The sequence below is a fragment of the Balaenoptera physalus genome, assembly GCF_965194825.1.
Source record: "Balaenoptera physalus genome assembly, chromosome: 2".
NCBI classification, from domain to species: Eukaryota; Metazoa; Chordata; class Mammalia; order Artiodactyla; family Balaenopteridae; genus Balaenoptera; species Balaenoptera physalus.
The window spans coordinates 99,849,778-99,871,304 of record NC_138883.1 but is presented as its reverse complement, the minus strand read 5'-3'; the positions used below and the strand labels follow the sequence as shown (position 1 = coordinate 99,871,304).

At 35.4% G+C, this 21,527-nt stretch overlaps 1 protein-coding gene across 1 annotated transcript in view; it reads right to left on the bottom strand.

Annotated features, from left to right (window-relative positions):
• The window catches only part of UNC13C (unc-13 homolog C), a 774,694-nt gene that overhangs the window by 336,903 nt on the left and 416,264 nt on the right, over positions 1 to 21,527 (bottom strand). The window contains exons 12-13 of the mRNA XM_082444694.1: positions 2,928 to 3,097; positions 43 to 158 (exon numbers count right to left, since the gene is read on the bottom strand). Of these exons, the coding sequence (XP_082300820.1) occupies positions 43 to 158; positions 2,928 to 3,097 (286 nt within the window). The remainder of the gene's footprint in view (positions 1 to 42; positions 159 to 2,927; positions 3,098 to 21,527) is intronic.

The following is a 21,527-nucleotide window of genomic DNA, read 5'->3' as shown; positions in this document are numbered from 1 at the left end:
TCTTTCCTAGGCTTTGTTATTAATACAATTCAATTTACTTACCTCATGTAAACATGTATATTGTAAATGATACGGAGCAACCTTCTCCTCTCCTTTTATTTCCACGTTGATTTTCAGTCGAATGGCCCCAGACACAGCTGATTTATCTGTCCGTTTCTCTGATAAAGCAAAAATTAATTGGTCAGTCATTTTTGACATCATGTTTCCTATACAAGTTCTCGAAAGCATTAAAAAAGGGCTTATATTGCTAAAAGCCATTTTTCTAGATCAGATTTGATTAACCATAATGATTCTGCTAAATACAATTTAAAATAATGCGCCTGATATGTCGCTGGGATTGGCAAACTGTGATATAAATATTTCAAATAGAAAAACTCAATCAGAAGACCCTACCATTCTGATATAAATTTCTGTGTACTAGATCAGTTTATACAATGAAATTAATTATTTGGGCAATTAAAAGCAAAATAACTAAAAGATAAAATTAATCAGGAAAGTATTTTATCTAAAAGCCCCACTCTTCCTTTCTGTCCTTGAAAAAACGAGTCAAAGCTCTAACAAAAACATTTGTTATTAGGTTTCTTTGTCAGTGATTCATGAAGACCTATAGTCTACAGCCTGTGTTTACTTATGTGTTAGATTCACTCTTTCTTTGAATGGAATCAGTATGTAGCCAATTCAGTCTAATAATGTGTGTGTAAGTGTATGCACATGTGTCTAATATGAACTGAGTAGTAGCTGTGAGAGAAAGAAAAGCATAGTCACAAAATTCCTAGGGTGTGAATGTAGGTAAGAGACCTATGTCTGATACCTACTTCCCCGATGAAACACATAAAGAAGCAAGCTGACCCATCTCAAAAACAAAAGATAAAGAGATAGAGTGACACAAAGTCAGTGGTGAAGACTTCTTTAATTGCCCCTCTTTCTAAGCATAACTGTATTTTTAGCCAAATAAGATACAGTTAAATCACATAGTCTACTTTCTTCTTGTGGAATGTCTGATGACTTTCATCGTTAATATTTAATAGTCATTGTGTTGCGAAGATTCTTCCCTTAGGACTGCCAGGATCTTGAGAGTTTCTCCTATTGGCTGGGAGATCACTGATTCTCAACAAATGCTGAAGTTCTCTGCTGAAGCCAAGAGAAAGTCAAGTCCTGAGACCTTTATGTCACAGACCTTTTCCTGGAATCACAGGGGAACATTTTAACTACCATCATCACAATGGATCCATGGGACACAGGCTCTGCTTAGATGCCTAGGACTCTTGGCCAAGTCCTCCTCTGCATGGTGGAATGAATTCTAAGTAATGAGGAAGGAGGAACATTGTACAAAGAATGAAAATATGGTACTAATGGGGATGGAACCCACTGTGGGATTTCATACAAAGCTAAGACCTGTTCTCTCTCTTTCTAAAGGTTAAACATCAGCAATGACAGCACAAAAGTATGAATTGAGGCTGAGCAAGCAAAGGTGTCCATGTTATGTTGCATCATGTTTTTCTTTCCATAGACTGAAGGACAGTTTCTGCACAAGAGCTGGATGGCAGATTTTATTAAAAGCACATTCAAATTCTTTTGCAAACTAAATATATCCTTGTACATTTTGTCAAAAGAACAATTTGAGGAATTTCTGTTCCAAATTCTAACTCCCTCAATTCAAGAACATGTTAACTTATTGTAAAAAACAAAAAAAACAAAAAAAAAACAAAAAAACCTCACGTAGGCAAGCCTCTTTAATTAAAACACAACTTGTGAGTATTGTGCAGAGTTAATGCCCTGAAGTTTACCCTTGCCTAACACCTGTTTTCATATATAAAGTTATTTAATAGTATAAACAAGATACAGGAGGATTATCATTATAAGTGAAGCAAAAACTCTATGCCAATAATGGAGAAGCACCAATTTTCTTTAAAGATTTCCTCAAAATAAAATATTTTTTGATAACGAGTTTTTAGTCTAGCTTGAATCATCTGTGTTCAGATAAGTTATATATCTCTCCTTCTTTAAATTATTATATAATTCAGATGTTCGTTAATTTTGTGGCCTTACCCCTTTACTTTGCCAAATATTACATTACTTGAAGTACGTAGGTTTTTAAAAAGTCAAAAGCACTCTTTAATTTGCTAAGATAAGTTGGTATCCTAAATGGAAACACTTCGTAATCTTGGGAGTATGTAAACCTTTCTTAGATTCACAACCAGACCTTAAAAATTTAATTAAAACATTTCAGATGATATGATAAAGCCAGTTTGGATCATGTACTTTACAGAAAATGAGGTGATCCATATATTCTTACTATTATTAAGTCAGCACTGAAGATTCTAGCTTATTATTCAATTGTAGTAAAAGTCAAATGAAAACTTATCTTTATTCAATTCTTGGTTCCATAATAAAATTCCATTTTAAAATCATGCCAATTAAACATACTCTCAATATCTTCATCATCAGAATAAGCAGAAGTTCACATGTGTATCTGGCTTTGCCTGCTAAAGCCTACTTTTATATCATCTTTGAAAAATATCCAAAATACACTTTTCCTTTATTGCCAAAATTCATTAAGGGACTAAAAGGAAATAAGTCAGACATTACTAAGTCATAAGTTATTTATTTTCTATACATTTGGCAAAGTTTTTTGAAGCTATACTTTATGAATTAAAAATTCAGAATGGGATATTTTTCTCCTAAAAGACACCCAGTTGATTCCTAGAAAGACTTTTCTCTTTTCATCTCAAATTTACCAATATCTTTCAATAATACAGAGTTTGAATAATTATCACCTTAATTTCGAATGAAACTAAACTGCCTGAAATCCATGAGAATGTTCGAGAAAAGCACTGGTTATTTTTACCTATATGGGAATATAATACCTTCCACAGATATTCTGGAATTTTATTTAACATTTTTCAAGTAGATATAAAGACAGTCACCTAAATTGTACCAGACATCCATTTCTCCACTCAGGGTCCTCACTTCTACAATTGTTTGTCCCAGAAAATCATCTGACTCCTTTTTGAAATGTTGCTTCACTCTGGACTTAATGTCATCATCTTCATCCCACACTCTGACTTTGATTCGATCTGTGGAGTTATGGCACTCACTGAAAATAGATGTGGATAAGTTAACAACCATTGATAACTTCTCTAAATGGCATCTGATGTTAGCAACTTGTTTTAAATCTATCTAAGCCAGAAAGGCATAGTATATCACATAGTAAATAAGATTTCCCACAGACTATTCCACCCATGGGATGTTGCAGGTATCAGGGATATTGAAAAAAAGTTGTGATAGTTAACTAATGTTAATAAGGGAAAATCCTACCCCATTCCATTCTATTTCCTTTAACTGAACTGGACATAATCAAATATGGATCAGAAATCTTTGGGATATTTTCTCTAAGGTATATTTCCTATTTGCAATAGCTATCTATGACAACATGTCCATGCTCAGAAAATTCTGTACCATAAAGATAACTTAATTGCAATGGGTGTTGAGGAAGTGGACATGACAGAGTCCGACTGATCAGCTAAAAATCCCAGTAAGCATGTAAGATATTGTTAAATCAAATCATCACATATGGATGCCCAGCATCTCTAAACACTCTCCTTCCATTTTGGCTACATTTCTCCTTATGTTCCTCGTCTTCTCAAGACAAGCTAGATCAAATACATTCTTAGATTCCTTTGTAGTTACGGTCCAGATATTTGACCTGCGTTCAAGCAAGATCTGAACTCAAATTGAGCAAAGCGAGCCAGTGACTGTATCGTGGGGTTTTGCTCTTTCGGCAACAATGGTGGTGGTCTTTTGTACTTTATTGTAGAGTCTCCAGTATTCAGTCCTGAGGGACAAAGAATTTTTTTTTTTTTTTAATAAATTTATTTATTTTTGGCTGTGTTGGGTCTTCGTTTCTGTGCGAGGGCTTTCTCTAGATGCAGCGAGCCGGGGCCACTCTTCATCGTGGTGCGCGGGCCTGTCACTATCGCGGCCTCTCTTGTTGCGGAACACAGGCTCCAGACGCGCAGGCTCAGTAGTTGTGGCTCACGGGCCTAGTTGCTCCGCGGCATGTGGGATCTTCCCAGACCAGGGCTCGAACCCGTGTCCCCTGCACTGGCAGGCAGATTCTCAACCACTGCGCCACCAGGGAAGCCCGGGACAAAGTATTGATCAATGGTGGCAATGGTGTTTTCTCCAAAGAAACCCCATGATATAATTGGACATTGTTTCTGCACAGTAGATTTAGAGGTGAGCATTTGGACCTCTCCAAAAATTCCTGAGTGTCCTAAGAGTCTATGAAATAAAATTTTTTTCTGTGTAAGCTAACTAGAGTAGACTCCGTTGTTTGCAACTAAGAATACTGATCAATGTAATAATTTTTAAAGAATGAAGGGAGCTGCAATAATAGGACTTAAAATGTGGAATTGACTCTGTGGAGGAGATGATGAGGGCAAACAGTGAAGATTTAATTACCTCAGGCTCGAAAGCTAATGCATTTTGAAATGCAGTAGCGAAAGAGCTAGTCAAACTGTTGCTTGCTATGCTTTGGAACTGTGACCACATGCCAACTGAAGCTTTTTTATTAGTGTGAATGGTAGGAATAAAATTCAGAATATTGGCATGTACGTATTAAATCTTGCCGCTTTCAAAAGTGTACTGTGGTAGAGATGCACTCAAACTAGCTAGACAGTCTCTAAGCAGAGATGCAAGGGAGCACAGCTACCTTTACCTACAAGCAGAGGCTCACTGTGCTTGTGTCCTGCAATATAAATTGACTGAGAATATCATAATTTGGAACCTTGGAGGGTTGAGAACAGCCAGCTGCTTCTGTATACAAAATGTATGTATACAAGCAGAGGTTTCTGAGTGCAACTTCAAAAACGTACAAAACTGTTGCCCCAGGGTGTTTCAAACACTTTCCTTTAGGAAGTCTCTAAGTGACAATGAAGGGGAACTTAGTGGCAAAGATCAGATTAATGGTGTTGCACCCTGGCACGCAGTTTTGCAGGGGCTGAGGCAGCAGCCATTAGGTTAAGAGTGAGGAATTGGTCAGAACAAAGGAGTCAGTAGCAACAAGTTACATTTTCCAGGCTGATGTGGCTACTCATAAAATGGTCTTGAAACTCACCTGCTGGAAGCCTGGTAAAATTTCCAGAGCATGGTATTTCCAAATGTGCCTCAGGCTCGCTACAGCTGTATTTAAAGTAATTTCTGGGTCCTTGAACTCACAGCGAAAGGAAATTGACTCCAGGTTGAATCTCTTCCCAGCTAGGAAGACCATTTACCTGGATTTCCTGGGATGGTCCCAATTTATGGTTTTATAGATATGCAATGCCTTTTAATTCTTTTTGGAGCCCTCGTTCTTTTACTTTCATTTTAGTAGGCATTGGCACATTGGTCAAGGAAGGTCTCCCCAGATGTAGAACCAAGGACTTGGAGAAAAAAGATAAAAGAAATTCACCAAGAAAGAAGTACCAGGGCCTCCAGATTGGCTAGCCAAGTAACTACTTCTGCTGCTAGCATCAGGAAGTCCTGAGTAACCCACCCAGCAGGACTCTATATTTGCTATGTTTCACCGACAGTCATATATTTTCTACGTTCCCTCTTACTGAATAAGACTTTTTAAATTGCTATTATCCTATTTTCTTCTCTCTCCACAGTAATACATTGGGAATGTTAGAAGAAGATGACTTGTCTTTAATTTATAGACCTAAGGATCACAAAGAACCAAACCTGGAGCTGATGGAGAGATTACCCAAAGATCCTAGACTTCAAGCTAAATACAGTAACTGGATATAATTTGGGGATTACCTGCCTTGGAAGACAGAGGATGAATTCATTTTATTTAAAGTACAGAGAAAGATATAAATATTGTGTATAAATATAGAATGCTCAGAGACGTGGAAGGTGACAGATACAGTAAGTTCATTCACTCAACAACCTTTTAAGCCCTCCTTCCCTTTCCTGCTTTTGTGAAATATCCCAGTCTCCCTTGCAAATAGAGATGACCACTTGACATAATTCTGCCAATGAGATACAAGCAAAAATCTTCTGGCCCTGTCTATTCTGTTCTCTTCTTTTATTACTCTGGAACATGCATGTAGAACATCCTTCACTAAAGATGATAAAACAGGAAGATAGATTTAGCTTTTTTCTTCAATGGAATAATTGAGTTACCAAACTAGCCCTCAAATGCCTATACCTGGAATTCTTGTTGAATGAAAAAAATAAATCTCTTTTTGACTAAGCCACAATCATGGCTTAATGTGAAGCTGAATAAAATTCTAATTGAATCAGTGGGAAAGTAATTAAAAATCTACCAAGTTCATTTTGTTTGATTATATATTAAATGATTTAAAATGTTTAATTTATTAACTCTTACTATTTTTGTACTTGCTGTTTCATTCCTTAACTATTTAACACGTGTTTCACAAACCTTGACTTTTATGAAAATATAAAGGTTTGCAGTTTAGATGGGAAACTGGAGGCTTATGTAGGAAAATTTGACAGAAAGAAATATTTTTACACACAAGGGAAAAGTCTATCACATAAAATAGAGAGAAAAAGCATACTCCCATTAAATCTTACTCCACTAGATCATTCCTCACCTGATTAATTAGCTAACAAAGACTCCTGGTTTAGTTCACCAGCTTGTGATTTGGCCTTTCTATAAGAAGAGCATAAGATATTTTACTGCATGAACTCTTGGTAAATAAAATAAGTATTGTTAAAGCCATTTGCTTTGTAGTTGTTTTTTTTTTTTTTTTAACTAAAAACAATCTGCATCTTAAAGAGTATTTCATGTGTCTAATTTTGTGTTTTTTCATTGTTAAAGAGAGGAATGGTTTGGTTTCCATGGGAATAAGTTATTTTATTCTTTCCTAAATTAAAGCAAAGCATTTCCCCCTTCTGGACTCAGAATTATTGTGTGTGTTTGTGTTCTGTTTTTTCTTTATTTTTGTTTTCAATTCACAGTTACCCTATCTCTGTACAGCCAATCACTACTTGACCAATTTTCTTTTGGCAGCCATCCAAAAGACTAATTTCCTTATAATTATTTATTCCAAATTTGCAAATGGTCTCACTGCAAACATTTTTAGATTTAGAGTTTCCTGGATATGGCCCAAATACATATCTCCTATAATTAAGGCAAAACAAAAAACAAAGACAAAAAGCAAATAAAAAAGACAAATAAAAACAAACCCCAAACCCACTCCTTACCCAATTTATCAGAGTTTAACCTATTCTGAGAAGGACTGCTTTACCTAGAGAAATGCCCATGAATTTCATAAAGCCAATAAAGCCTGATTTCAATGGAACAACGAGCTGTTGCTCAAGCAGTCATCCTCTGATGGGAAGTCATTACAAAAGTAGTGTATGAGCAAATGACCATTCAAAAATGAGAACTGTACCTATAGTCAAGCTAGTTCTAATGAAGCAACTAAAATACATCTCACACAGCAACTATATCAGAAAAAAAGCCAATAGTAAATGATGTTGCCATTAAAAATCATGTTCTTTAAGAGTTTATAAAATTCTAGCTATATATTTTAAGTACAGCAAATGAAATTTCTATAATAATGCTATTATACCAGATTTTGTTAATAGACACATTAATAAGAGAGATAGTAAATATATATGTGTGTTTTTATATACATATATACCCATATATGTGTATGTATATATATATATGCATTGAAATAAGCTGTAAGGTTATATGTCAAAATATAGGTGGTAAAATTAGTGAAAATTTTTATTTTATTCTTTATATTTTCCTATTACAATCAACAAAATTGTATTTTAAAATATCTAGTAATTGTAAATAATCTCATTTCAACTCAAGCTGGAAGGCAGGGCATTGATTGAGAAAATCATCAGCCAGAAACCTGCAAGAGCCATCCTTAGGCAAAGCAGCAGCAGCCTTTCAAACAGTGATTGAATTCTCTAGTTACAGCTTAATTCCTTAAACTCTGACCCACCAAATGGAAATATGTGAGACACTTGATGTGCACATTTCCTCTCAGTGATTTATTACGAATTATGTAACCCACTTCCATCACAGTGTAGGTGTCTTGTTATTGAATCAAGAGCCCTAACCCTATTATCTTTTAATTGCATTATAGCAGAGAGACAAACTCTAAGTTCAAAACCCAGTGCCAGTGCACAGCGACTTTTCCCACTGCATTTATCAAGGACAATTTAATTATGGGAATTAGGATGGAAAAAAACCCACTGGTCCTCAATATTTTACTTTTGTTTAAGATTTTCTGAGGTTATTCTATGTAGTAATCAGACGTTGTAGATCCATTCTATTAATCAATGGCATGGAAGACAAAAGAATGAGAATAAGAAATAAATTATATTATTAGAGGTACTTTTGTAAAAGAAAAGGAGCTGAAGAGGAATTCATATGCTGACATTTAAGGATTGGTTGAATGAAGTCCTAGTACTGTAATAGGTCAGAGAACCAAAGAACAAAGTATGATCTTATAAGATATACCAATTTTCCTGCCCCACCTTCTAGCCCCACAGTTAGACCATCAATACCTCAAAGTCCTGTATTCTATTTTTATATCTAATGTTTCCTTCCCAGGTACTAATGTTGCAGATAAATTTATTTTAATAGCTGTTTTGATAATTATTCAATATTAAACATTACAAAATTTAATCATGTTAAAATAATAAAGGTAAGAAACTTGCTTGTTTAGAAAAATACTTTGTCCATTTTGCTGTGCAAAGAGAGAACACTTAGGGAGAGAGATCAGAAAACAGGAAGATCTATATTATATCACTTTTAGGTGGAATCTAAAAAACTGAACTAATAAAAACAGAGAGCAAAATAATGGTTACCAGGGGCTGGAAGGTGGGGAAATAGGAGAGATGTTGTTTAGGAGTACAAAATAGTCGATAAATAAGTCCTAGAGATCTAATGCACAATATAGTGAATATAGACAACAATATTATATTAATCACCAAACTTGCTAAGAGACTAGATCTTAATTATTCCCATGACAAAAAAGGTAATGGTAATCATGTGATGTGATAAAGGAACTAGTTAATGCTACAATGGCAATCATATTATAATATACAAATGTAACAAATCAACATATTGTTTCTTAAATTTACACAGTGTTATACGCCAAATATAATTTAAAAAGAAACAACACGTAGAAAACAGGAGAATCAAATTACTCTTTCAAAAAATAGGAGAAATGTATATGCATGCGAGTGTGTGTGTGTGTGTGTGTGTACGCAATAGGGATGGTTTCTACTCACCACCTCCTTGGTTCACCACACGTTTTTCCCAACTCAGACCCTTTGTTCATTGTGTTTCTTAGAGCAAGGATGTCTTTTCCCTACTCCTCTACCTAATGAACACTTACCTGTCTTTCAAGACCCAGATAAAATATCACCTCTGTGCGAAATTCCCTAAGAAAAATTTTTCCAAACCCTAGTACCTACAGCAAATAGATAGGAAAAAACTGTTCACCAAAAACATAAGAGAAATATCATAGGTCACAGTAATCATACTCTTCTTTATTGTTGCTCATTAACTATTACAAATGTGCATATTCCAATTAGTGGTTAATTATGCAGCTGAAATCTAACCTTTTGCATTAAGTTGGAAATAAGATCCACTTTGGATATATGTTTGACATTCATTAGACATGTGATTAAAGGCATTATCTTTCCAAATGTGATTTTTCTTTAAGTGGTGACATGCATTTTTTTCTTAAACTAACTTGTCCATAGATAAAGAAGCTGCACAGCAAAAGATAATGTAACTGTAAGAAGCCAAGGACAGTGTATGTTGCCATTGGTCTGTGGTTGTCCTATTCTAGCTCTAATATTCCAAGGTCTATGATTCATAGAATAAGTTGTGCCTTTTTCATTTTACTTTCAAGGCCAATGTGTACTAGGCATGATGGAGTAACAGAACAAACTTGGAAAAAGATCTGCCTGATTCAAATTCAAATTTGAGCCACTTACTAGCAATATGACTTTGGGCAAGTTATGCAATTGCACTGAGCCTCCATGCCCAATCTATAAAACTAGAACATCGATAATGATCTTCTAAACGTGATTAAATATATAAAAAAACACAGAACTATGCTGGGCACTTAGCAGGCTTTAATTAGATCTAGCTAACTAATGCAGCTAAGTACATCATTCAAACATATAAATATATTTTGCCTTTAACAGCAATGGACAAGTTACTGCAAATATATAAAACAGGGACATTTTTAAGTAGCCTAATTATCAGAACACTGAAAATTAAATAATTGACATATATTGATATAATAAAATTTTATTCAACTATTAAAAACACTGTTTTAGGTGAAGATTTATTTCAGGGGTCTCTATTCTGTTCCATTGATCTATATATGTCTGTCTTTATTATAGTACCACACTGTTTCTGTTACTGTAGATTTGTATTATTTTTCCCCATAACAAACTTTTAAGTGTACAGTACAGTATTGTTGGATACAGGTACATGGTTTATAGCAGATCCCAGAACTTCTCTTGCTTAATTAAGACTCCGTGCCTACTATTTACAATAGCCAGGACATGGAAGCAACCTACGTGTCCATCAACAGATGAATGGATAAAGAAGATGTGGCACATGTATACAATGGAATATAACTCAGTCATAAAAAGGAACGAAATTGAGTTATTTGTAGTGAGGTGGATGGACCTAGGGTCTGTTGTACAGAATGAAGTAAGTCATAAAGAGAAAATTAAATACCGTATGCTAACACATATATATGGAATCTAAAAAAGAAATAAATGGTTCTGAAGAACCTAGGGGCAGGATAGGAATAAAGACAAAGACATAGACATAGAGAATGGACTTGAGGACAGGGGGAGGGGGAAGGGTAAGCTGAGACGAAGTGAGAAAGTGGCATTGACATATATACACTACCAAATGTCAAATAGATAGCTAGAGGGAAGCTGCCGCATAGCACAGGGAGATCAGCTCAGTGTTCTGTGACCACCTAGAGGGGTGGGATAGGGAGGGTGGGAGGGAGACACAAGAGGGAGGGGATATAGGGATATATATATATACATATAGCTGATTCACTATGTTATGCAGCAGCAACTGACACAACAATGTAAAGCAAGTATACTCCAATAAAGATGTTAAAAAAAAAAAAAAACTCTGTGCCTATTGATTAGTAACTTCCCATTTCTCCCTCTCTCCAGCCCACAGAAACCACCATTCTAGTCTTTAATTCTGTGAATATGATGATTTTAGATACCTCATATAAGTGGAATAATGCAGTATTTGTCTTTCTGTAACTGGCTTAGCATAACATCCTCAAGGTTCATCCCTACTGTCACATATTGCAGAATTTCCTTCTTTTGTAAGGATGAATAATATCCCATTGCATGTATATAACACATTTTCTTTATTCATTCACCTGTCACTGGACATTTAGGTTGTTTCCACATCTTGGTTGTTGTGAATAATGCTGGGCTTGGAAGTGCTAATATCTCTTTGAGATTCTGATCTCAATTCTTTGGAATATATACCCAGAACTGAGATTGCTGGATCAATGGTAGTTCTATTTTCAAATGTTTGAGTAAACTCCATACTGGTTCCCATAGCAGATGTACCATTTTGCATGCCCACCAATAGTGTACAAAGGTTCACAAAATGGGAAAAGACAGATAGGAACTGGGACCACAGAGGAAGGTCCCATCCAACAGAAGCTTGAATCATGAAGGAAACCCACACATCACTGGTGATGCTGTCCAAGTCAGAGAGAGAAGGAAAAAAAAATACTCTGGCTTCTCCTATCCTCCCACCTTTGATCTTATTGCAGTGCTTCCTCATGGCCAAACCTAGTGGGCAGGGAAGTCTAGGAAAGGTAGCCTTTAGAGTTCAGTTCCCTGAGATCAAGAACACACCAAAGACATTTCAGGGAATAAATGGTATAGCAAACAGGTAAATGACCAGCACATATGCTAAACTCATGTAGAAAATGCCATAAAGAAACACGTAATACTATACACTTGGTTTGAAGTGTTTGTTTCTCTCTCTTACTCCTTTTAGCATTGCCGTGCCTTTCCCTAAGAGGTCTTAACATTTGCATCTTCATAGATAAAACCCTTTAATGCTGAAAGCATTTTTCTAGAGTGTATCATTTAACTTCCTTATTTCAGGAAAGGAAACTGATAAAAAGAGAATAATAAACATTTTTGCACTAGGTAACACAAAGTGATTTGGAAAGAAAATTATGAGTATAAAAATGCTTTGAAAAAATAATAGTACTTTATAAATATGAACCATTTTATTATCATTAATGTTATATAGTCACTCTGTATAAGCATATGGATGCTTTAAAACTTTTTAAAAATACTGTTTTTCAGAAAGATGGAGCATCTCTCTTCCAATTTCCACTGCAATAAGCACAATTCATATTATCACATATTTGTATTCAGTACCTTACTTGACTCAATGAATGTTATTGTCAATATTTTAATGGAAAGATATTGCTTAGTGTTAGTTTTTACCTTTAAAAGGTTTGATACTTGATCTATATAATTGTGTTTAATTTTAATTGAATTTTTTATAAATGCAGGATTATACTCTACATACCATTTAGCATCTTCACTTTTTAAATTTAATATATCATGTCCATCCTGACATATACACATATACATCATTCTTTCTAATGATTATATGATATATTCCATTATATGGGTGTTTCCTAATTGAATTCATCCCCTATAGATAGTAGATGGGTATTTAGGTGGTTTCCAATATCTTACTGTACTGCCATACAGAATGCTTTGTATGTATATCTTTATGAACTTATAAAAATATTCTAGTCTGACAAATTATTAAAAGTGGATTTTTTAGGTTGGAAGTCATGTCAGTTACATACACATCTGTATACAGATAGATACACACACACACACACAATTACTAAAATATCTTGCAGAAAGCATATATGTGCTTACACTACACCTGTTTCTCTATATTTTCATTAGTACTGAGTACTAATTACTTTTCAATCTTTGCTAATCAGAAAGCTGAAATATGCCTTCTCCTATTATATTGACTTTTAGGGAGTCCATCTGTTATACATTAAATTAAATATGAAAAAAAATTGAAATATGTATGTACAACATTTGTGCAAAATTTTCCTCTTTCCCACACCAGTCCAAGTGAAAAGGAGAAAAAAAAAAAAAATGAATGAAAAGTGCCCTCCCCCACCATATATCAAAGTGACCTCTAAAGAGCTTATGATTATTTCTTGCCAGAGAAAAAGGGTTAAAATAAATAGCCAGAATCTGTACCTGGCAAGAGAACAGAATCAGTCAGCATGCTTTTTTATAGGCACTTAAGTTGCCTTTCTCTGAGAGGTTCCCCTTCACTCTTTGCTAGAAAAGAACAGCTGCTATTCTCCTGAGAAACTCTGAAGCAATGATGGGAGTGTCAGCGGCAAGCTGCAGTTACATCAGTTGCCTGACCAGACCTTATCTGAACACCACACTTGAATCAGAAGCAGCGATGATAAAGGTAAATACTATTAACTAACACCCCTCTCATTCCAAACATCAGCAACACAGCAACAGTGCACAGGCTAGTGGAAAACTTCTGCACTAATCACCAAGGAATTGCTAAAAAAGAGAAGGAACATTAGGAAATCCTACCATCCAATTAACTTTTCCACTTAAATATAAGCTCAACCAATTATCAGGAATGGAGCAGTTATGCCTAAGAATTCATAAATAGTAATGTTGAGTATACTCCAGACCTCTCTGGACTCTTTTGCTAGATGTTATGGAAAATACAAAGAGATAGAATTCAAAAAGAAAAAAAAAACCGAGTTGCCACACAAACACACAAAAAACCACTTGACAGCACCTGTGTTATTTTGGCAATGGTGCTCATCAACAGTAGCTACCCTTCATCATTAAAATGTAAACTCAAGTGTCTTGAAAATTAGAGTTCGATCTACATAATTATGAACATTTAGCCAAAAATTTAGATGAAAAATACATCTATTTGAATGTTTTCAAACTTCCAAAAGAACACAACTTGATCAACTATAAACATAGCTTAAGTTAAAAAGGTACAAAAAACACTATCCTCCAGATGATATAAAGGTATGACTGATTATTCAGATAGAATTCATTTCAACAGAAGATATTACTTTAGGTTAAACCATATGAAATTGCCATTTTTGTAGGTCAAAAGAGTTGACCATCAGCAATTTCATATGGCTTAGCCTAGTAATAACTAGTTCCATATAACAAAATCTTGTTTGTGTCCTAGTTGAACGTCCACTTTGTATTTGGCAAGTACAAGAAATTTTATGAAATTAAAAAAGTAGTGCGTTCACAATACCTAGTCTGATCATTAGTCAAGATACTGAAGAAATTAGTGGTGGTGGTGTGACAGGGAAAATAAAGAAAAGTACCAAATAACAAAGAGAGTCAAGATTTCCTAAATTGGATGTATTTGAGAATGGTACTGATCCTAGGGGGGACCACTTAAATACTATTGTGAAACATTTTTCAAGAAACTCAGCCACTCCTCAGGGGACTTCCTCATCCCTCCCCCACCAGACAATGGATTAATTTTGTCTATTCAAGGAAATCTCAAGATCTTAAGCCCAGGTGAGAATATTATCCTGACCTTAAAGTAGGCAGCAGTCAAAACTTCTGACTATTAAAGAATTTCTTGAGGTTCTAGAAAGATAAGATCCATATTCATCAGGGACAGTAGATAAATAAAGAGGATAAGATTTTACATAATAGGAGAAAAGATGTAGGGTGCCAGCATTTTAAAAAGGGCACACTAGAAGCCAGGCAAGACTGTCAGAGGTCTAAGGTCAAGGACAGACGGCCATAGATGGTAAGGAAAGCTAGCCAGGTGTATAGATAGCATTCACAGAAGAGCTACTCTTGAGTTGCACTGATCCTCTTTCCATAAATGTAAAATCTTCTAGGGAGACTGACTCTTTCTGCTTGCCCACTGGCTATTACCTGTACTAAAGCATGCCTCATTCTAGAGTAGTGCACAGCCTCTGAAATCTCCTGGAAAGGCAGTGCATAAAAGTATCAGTGACTTAACTTTCCCTACCATTCCCCAGAAATTTACCATTTCTCCACAACTTTACTCCTGTATTACGAAATAGTCTGGGTTCTAATCACTTAGTTTCATTTCAACCTTTGTGACTAAATATACAACTGAAAAATAAACTTAGACTAGTCATTTCAATTACTTGTAGGAACAAAGCAAGGTATAAACAATAGCTTAAAATCAAACATTTAATTAAGCATGCTTTAAATCATGTTAAATACAGCCCTTATATTATCAGTGTTGAAAAAACAGTGTCTCCTTCTTTGAAGGAATTTTCCCAATACATGAACTTAATTATTTGGCAATGGTAAAGTTTCATAAAGTAATATACCTATGATGTCAGAAAAGGTCTTAGATATCATCTTCAGATAAAAACACATGTTAAATGTCCCCTCAGAATTAGTGATAGTTTTCCATCCAGTGCTTTCATAATTTTATCCATAGTTCTGTGAGGACAGATCGAAAAAGGATGACAAAAATCTAGTCTTAGTAAAAGCTCAAGAAGTTATTCTACTGCTTATTTCAGTGCTTTAAGTCAAAATGCATTGTGTCCCCTTTATTGTCCCTTCAATTCCAACTCTAATCAAAAGCATCATCAAAAGTAACATATCATGAAGACTAAAGGCATTGGTAAGGTTTCATCAGGCAGGAAAACATATACTGGTGATGCTAGTAAAAAAGTAAATGCTTGACCATTGCAACGTCATGCCGGCCTCTGCTGCCGCAGGCTCGCCCTGCATTCTGTACTCCTCCCTCCCCACAGCCTGAGTGAGCCAGAGACCCCGAATCAGTTGCTACTTTACCCTGTCCTGTCTGGGCGGGGAACAGACGCCCTCAGGCGACCTACACACAGAGGCAGGGCCAAATACAAAGCTGAACCCCAGGAGCTGGGCGAACGAAGAAGAGAAAGGGAAATTTCTCCATGCAGCCTCAGGAGCAGCAGACTAAATCTCCACAATCAACTTGATGTACCCTGCATCTGTGGAATACCTGAATAGACAATGAAACATCCCAAAATAGAGGCGGTGGACTTTGGGAGCAACTGTAGACTTGGAGTTCGCTTTCTGCATCTAATTTGTTTCTGGTTTTATGTTTATCTTAGTTTAGTGTTTAGAGCTTATTATCACTGGTAGATTTCTTTATTGATTTGGTTGCACTCTTCTTTTTTTATATATATATAGATTTTTTTCCTTTTTCTCTTTTTGTGAGTGTGTATGTGTATGCTTCTTTGTGTGATTATGTCTGTATAGCTTTGCTTTTGCCATTTGTCCTAGGGTTATTTCTGTCCTTTTTTTTTTTTTTTTTAGTATAGTTTTTAGCTCTTGTTATCATTGGTGGATTTGTTTTTTGGTTTGGTTGCTCTCTTTCTTTCTTTAATTAATTTTTAATTTTTTAATTTTCAATAATTTTTAAAATTTTAATAACTTTATTTTTCTCTTTCTTTTCTTTATTTCTTTCCTTCCTTCCTTCCTTCCTTCCTTTCTCTCTCTCTCTCTCTCTCTCTCTCTCTCTCTCTTTCTTTCTTTCTCACCCTTTTCTTCTGAGCCGTGTGGCTGACAGGGTCTTGGTGCTCCAGCCAGGTGTCAGGCCTGAGACCCTGATGTGGGAGAGCCAAGTTCAGGACATTGGTCCACCACAGACCTCCCAGCACCACGTAATATCAAATGGAGAAAGCTCTCCCAGAGACCTCCATCTCAACGTTAAGACCCAGCTCCACTCAACGACCAGCAATCTACAGTGCTGGACACCCTATGTCAAAGAACTAGCAAGACAGGAACACAACCCCACCTATTAGCAGAGAGGCAGCAGAAAATCATGATAAGTTCACAGACACCCCAAAACAGACCACCAGATGTGGTCCTGCCCACCAGAAAGACAAGATCCAGACTCATCCACCAGAACACAGGCACCAGTCCCCTCCACCAGGAGGCCTACACAACCCAATGAACCAACCCTACCCACTGGGAGAAGACACGAAAAACAACAGGAACTACGAACCTGCAGCTTGCAAAAAGGAGACCACAAACACAGTAAGTTAAGCAAAATGAGAAGACAGAGAAATACACAGAAGATGAAGGAGAAAGGTAAAAACCCACCAGACCAAACAAATGAAGAGGAAATAGGCAGTCTACCTGAAAAAGAATTCTGAGTAATGATAGTAAAGATGACTCAAAATCTTGGAAATAGAACGGAGAATATACAAGAAATGTTTAACAAGGACCTAAAAGAACTAAAGAGCAAAAAAACAATGATGAACAACACAATAAATGAAATTAAAAATTCTCTAGGAGGAATCAATAGCAGAATAACTGAGGCAGAAGAACGGATAAGTGACCTGGAAGATAAAATAGTGGAAATAACTACCACAGAGCAGAATAAAGAAAAAAGAATGAAAAGAACTGAGGACAGTCTCAGAGACCTCTGGGACAACATTAAATACATCAACATTCGAATTATAGGGGTTCCAGAAGAAGAAGACAAAAAAAGAGACTGAGAAAATATTTGAAGAGATTATAGTTGAAAACTTCCCTAATATGAGAAAGGAAATACTCAATCAAGTCCAGGAAGCGCAGAGAGTCCCATACAGGACATATCCAAGGAGAAACATGACAAGACACATATTAATCAAACTATCAAAAATTAAATACAAAGAACAAATATTAAAAGCAGCAAGGGAAAAACAACAAATAACATACAAGGGAATCCCCATAAGGTTAACAGCTGATCTTTCAGCAGAAACTCTGCAAGCAAGAAGGGAGTGGCAGGACATATTTAAAGTGATGAAAGGGAAAAACCTACAATCAAGATTACTCTACCCAGCAAGGATCTCATTCAGATTCGACAGAGAAATCAAAAGCTTTACAGACAAGCAAAAGCTAAGAGAATGCAGCACCACCAAACCAGCTCTACAACAAATGCTAAAGGAACTTCTCTAGACAGGAAACACAAGAGAAGGAAAAGACTTACAATAACAAACCCAAAATAATTAAGAAAATGGTAATAGGAACATACATATTGATAACTACCTTAACGGTAAGTGGATTAAATGCTCCAACCCAAAAACACAGACTAGCTGAATGGAAACAAAAACAAGACCCATATATATGTTGTCTACAAGAGACCCACTTCAGACCTAGAGACACATACAGACTGAAAATTAGGTGATGGAAAAAGATATTCCATGCAAATGGAAATCAAAAGAAAGCTGGGGTAGCAATTCTCATATCAGACAAAATAGACTTTAAAATAAAGACTATTACAAGAGACAAAGAAGGACCTATGTAATGATCAAGGGATCAATCCAAGAAGAAGTTATAACAATTGTAAATATTTATGCACCCAACATAGGAGCACCTCAATACAAAAGGAAAATGCTAACAGCCATAAAAGGGGAAATTGACAGTAACACAATCTTAGTAGGGGATTTTAACACCCCACTTTCACCAATGGACAGATCATCCAAAATGAAAATAAATAAGGAAACACAAGCTTTAAATGTTGCATTAAACAAGATGGACTTAATTGATATTTATAGGGCATTCCAACCAAAAACAACAGATATACTTTCTTCTCAAGTGCTCATGGAACATTCTCCAGGATAGATCATATCTTGGGTCACAAATCAAGTCCTGGTAAATTTAAGAAAAGTGAAATTCTATCACGTATCTTTTCCAATCACAACACTATGAGACTAGATAGCAATTACAGGAAAAAAATCTGTGAAAAATACAAACACATGGAGGCTAAACAATACGCTAGTAAATAACCAAGAGATCACTGAAGAAATCAAAGAGGAAATCAAAAAACACCTACAAACAAATGACAATGAAAACACGACGACCCAAAACCTATGGGATGCAGCAAAAGCAGTTCTGAAAGGGAAGTTTATAGTAATACAATCCTACCTCAAGGAACCAGAAACATCTCAAAGAAACAACCTAACCTTATACCTAAAGCAATTAGAGAAAGAACAACAAAAAACCCCAAAGTTAGGAGAATGAAGAAAATCATAAACATCTGATCAGAAATAAATGAAAAAGAAATGAAGGAAACGATAGCAAAGATCAACAAAACTAAAAGCTGGTTCTTTGAGACTATAAACAAACTTGATAAACCATTAGCCAGACTCATCAAGAAAAAAAGGGAGAAGACTCAAAGTAATAGAATTGAAATGAAGAAGAAGTAACAACTGACACTTCAGAAATACAAAGGATCATGAGAGATTACTCAAGCAACTATATGCCAATAAAATGGACAACCTGGAAGAAATGGACAGATTCTTAGAAATGCACAAACTGCCGAGACTGAACCAGGAAGAAATAGAAAATATGAACAGACCAATCACAAGCACTGAAATTGAAACTGTGATTAAAAACCTTCCAACAAACAAAAGCCCAGGACCAGATGGCTTCACAGGTGAATTCTATCAAACATTTAGAGAAGAGCTAACACCTATCCTTCTCAAACTCCTCCAAAATATAGTAGAGGGAAGAACACTCCCAAACTCCTACAAGGTCACCATCACCCTGATATCAAAACCAGACAAAGATGTCACAAAGAACGAAAATGACCGGCCAATAATACTGATGAACACTGATGCAAAAATCCTCAACAAAATACTAGCAAACTAGCAAAAAAAAATCCAACAGCACATTAAAAGGATCATACACCATGATCAAGTGGGGTTTATCCCAGGAATGCAGGGATTCTTCAATATATGCAAATTAATCAATGTGATACATCATATTAACAAATTGAAGGAGAAAAACCATATGATCATCTCAATAGATGCAGAAAAAGCTTTCAACAAAATTCAACACCAATTTATGATAAAAACCCTCCAGAAAGTAGGCATAGAGGGAACTTACCTCAATATAATAAAGGCCATATATAACAAATCCATAGCCAACATCATTCTCAATGGTGAAAAACCGAAACCATTTCCACTAAGATCAATAACAAGACAAGGTTGCCCACTCTTACCACTATTATTCAACATAGTTTTGGAAGTTTTAGCCACAGCAATCAGAGAAGAAAAAGAAATAAAAGGAATCCAAATCAGAAAAGAAGAAGTATAACCGTCACTGTTTGCAGATGACATGATACTATACATAGAGAATCCTAAAGATGCTACTAGAAAACTACTAGAGGTAATCAATGAATTTGGTAAAGTATCAGGAGACAAAATTAATGCACAGAAATCTCTTGCATTCCTATACACTAATGATGAAATATCTGAAAGTGGAATTAAGGAAACACTCCCATTTACCATCGCAACAAAAAGAATAAAATACCTAGGAATAAACCTACATAAGGAGACAAAAGACCTGTATGCAGAAAACTATAAGACACTGATGAAAGAAATTAAAGATGATACAAACAGATGGAGAAATATACCATGTTCTTCGATTAGAAGAATCAACATTGTGAAAATGACTATACTACCCAAAGCAATCTACAGATTCAATGCAATCCCTATCAAACTACCACTGGCATTTTTCACAGAACTAGAACAAAAAATTTCACAATTTGTATGGAAACACAAAAGGCCCCAAATAGCCAAAGCAATCTTGACAGCAAACAACGGAGCTGGAGGAATCAGGCTCCCTGACTTCAGACTATACTACAAAGCTACAGTAATCAAGACAGTATGGTACTGGCACAGAAACAGAAATATAGAACAATGGAACAGGATAGAAAGCCCAGAGATAAACCCCTGCATATATGGTCACCTTATCTTTGATAAAGGTGGCAAGAATATACAATGGAGAAAAGACAGCCTCTTCAATAAGTAGTGCTGGGAAAACTGGACAGCTACATGCAAAAGAATGAAATTAGAAACACTCCTTAACACCATACACAAAAATCAACTCAAAATGGATTAAAGACCTAAATGTAAGGCCAGACACTATAAAACTCTTAGAGGAAAACATAGGCATCTTGCTATTTTTAATTTTCCCCATTTTTATCCCATTTTCCCTTTTATCTGCTTTTTTCAATTATTTTTTATAACTGAATTTTATCTACTTTGTTGTCATATTAGCTATTAATTCTTTTGTTTTGTCATTGAAGTTGTTACTTTAGTATGCATATTTAAGTTATCACAATCTACAAATGTTTTATACCCTTTAATATACAGTGTAAGAACCTTATAATGGTATATTTTCAGTTTTGTCCCCTAGACCTTTATGCAATCATTATCATATATTTTAATTATTGCATTAACAACTCAGGAATAAATTATTATTTTTGTTTTAATACTGACCAATCTTTTAAATAAATCTAAATAAAATATAAGAGCCTAATATATATGTCAGTGAGGTTAGTATTTCCAGAGTTCATTCTTTTTCATGCCTTTATATAGATCCATATTTTCCTCTGGCATCACATTTCTTCTGCCTGAGAAACTTCTCTTAATATTTTTTGTAGTGCCAGT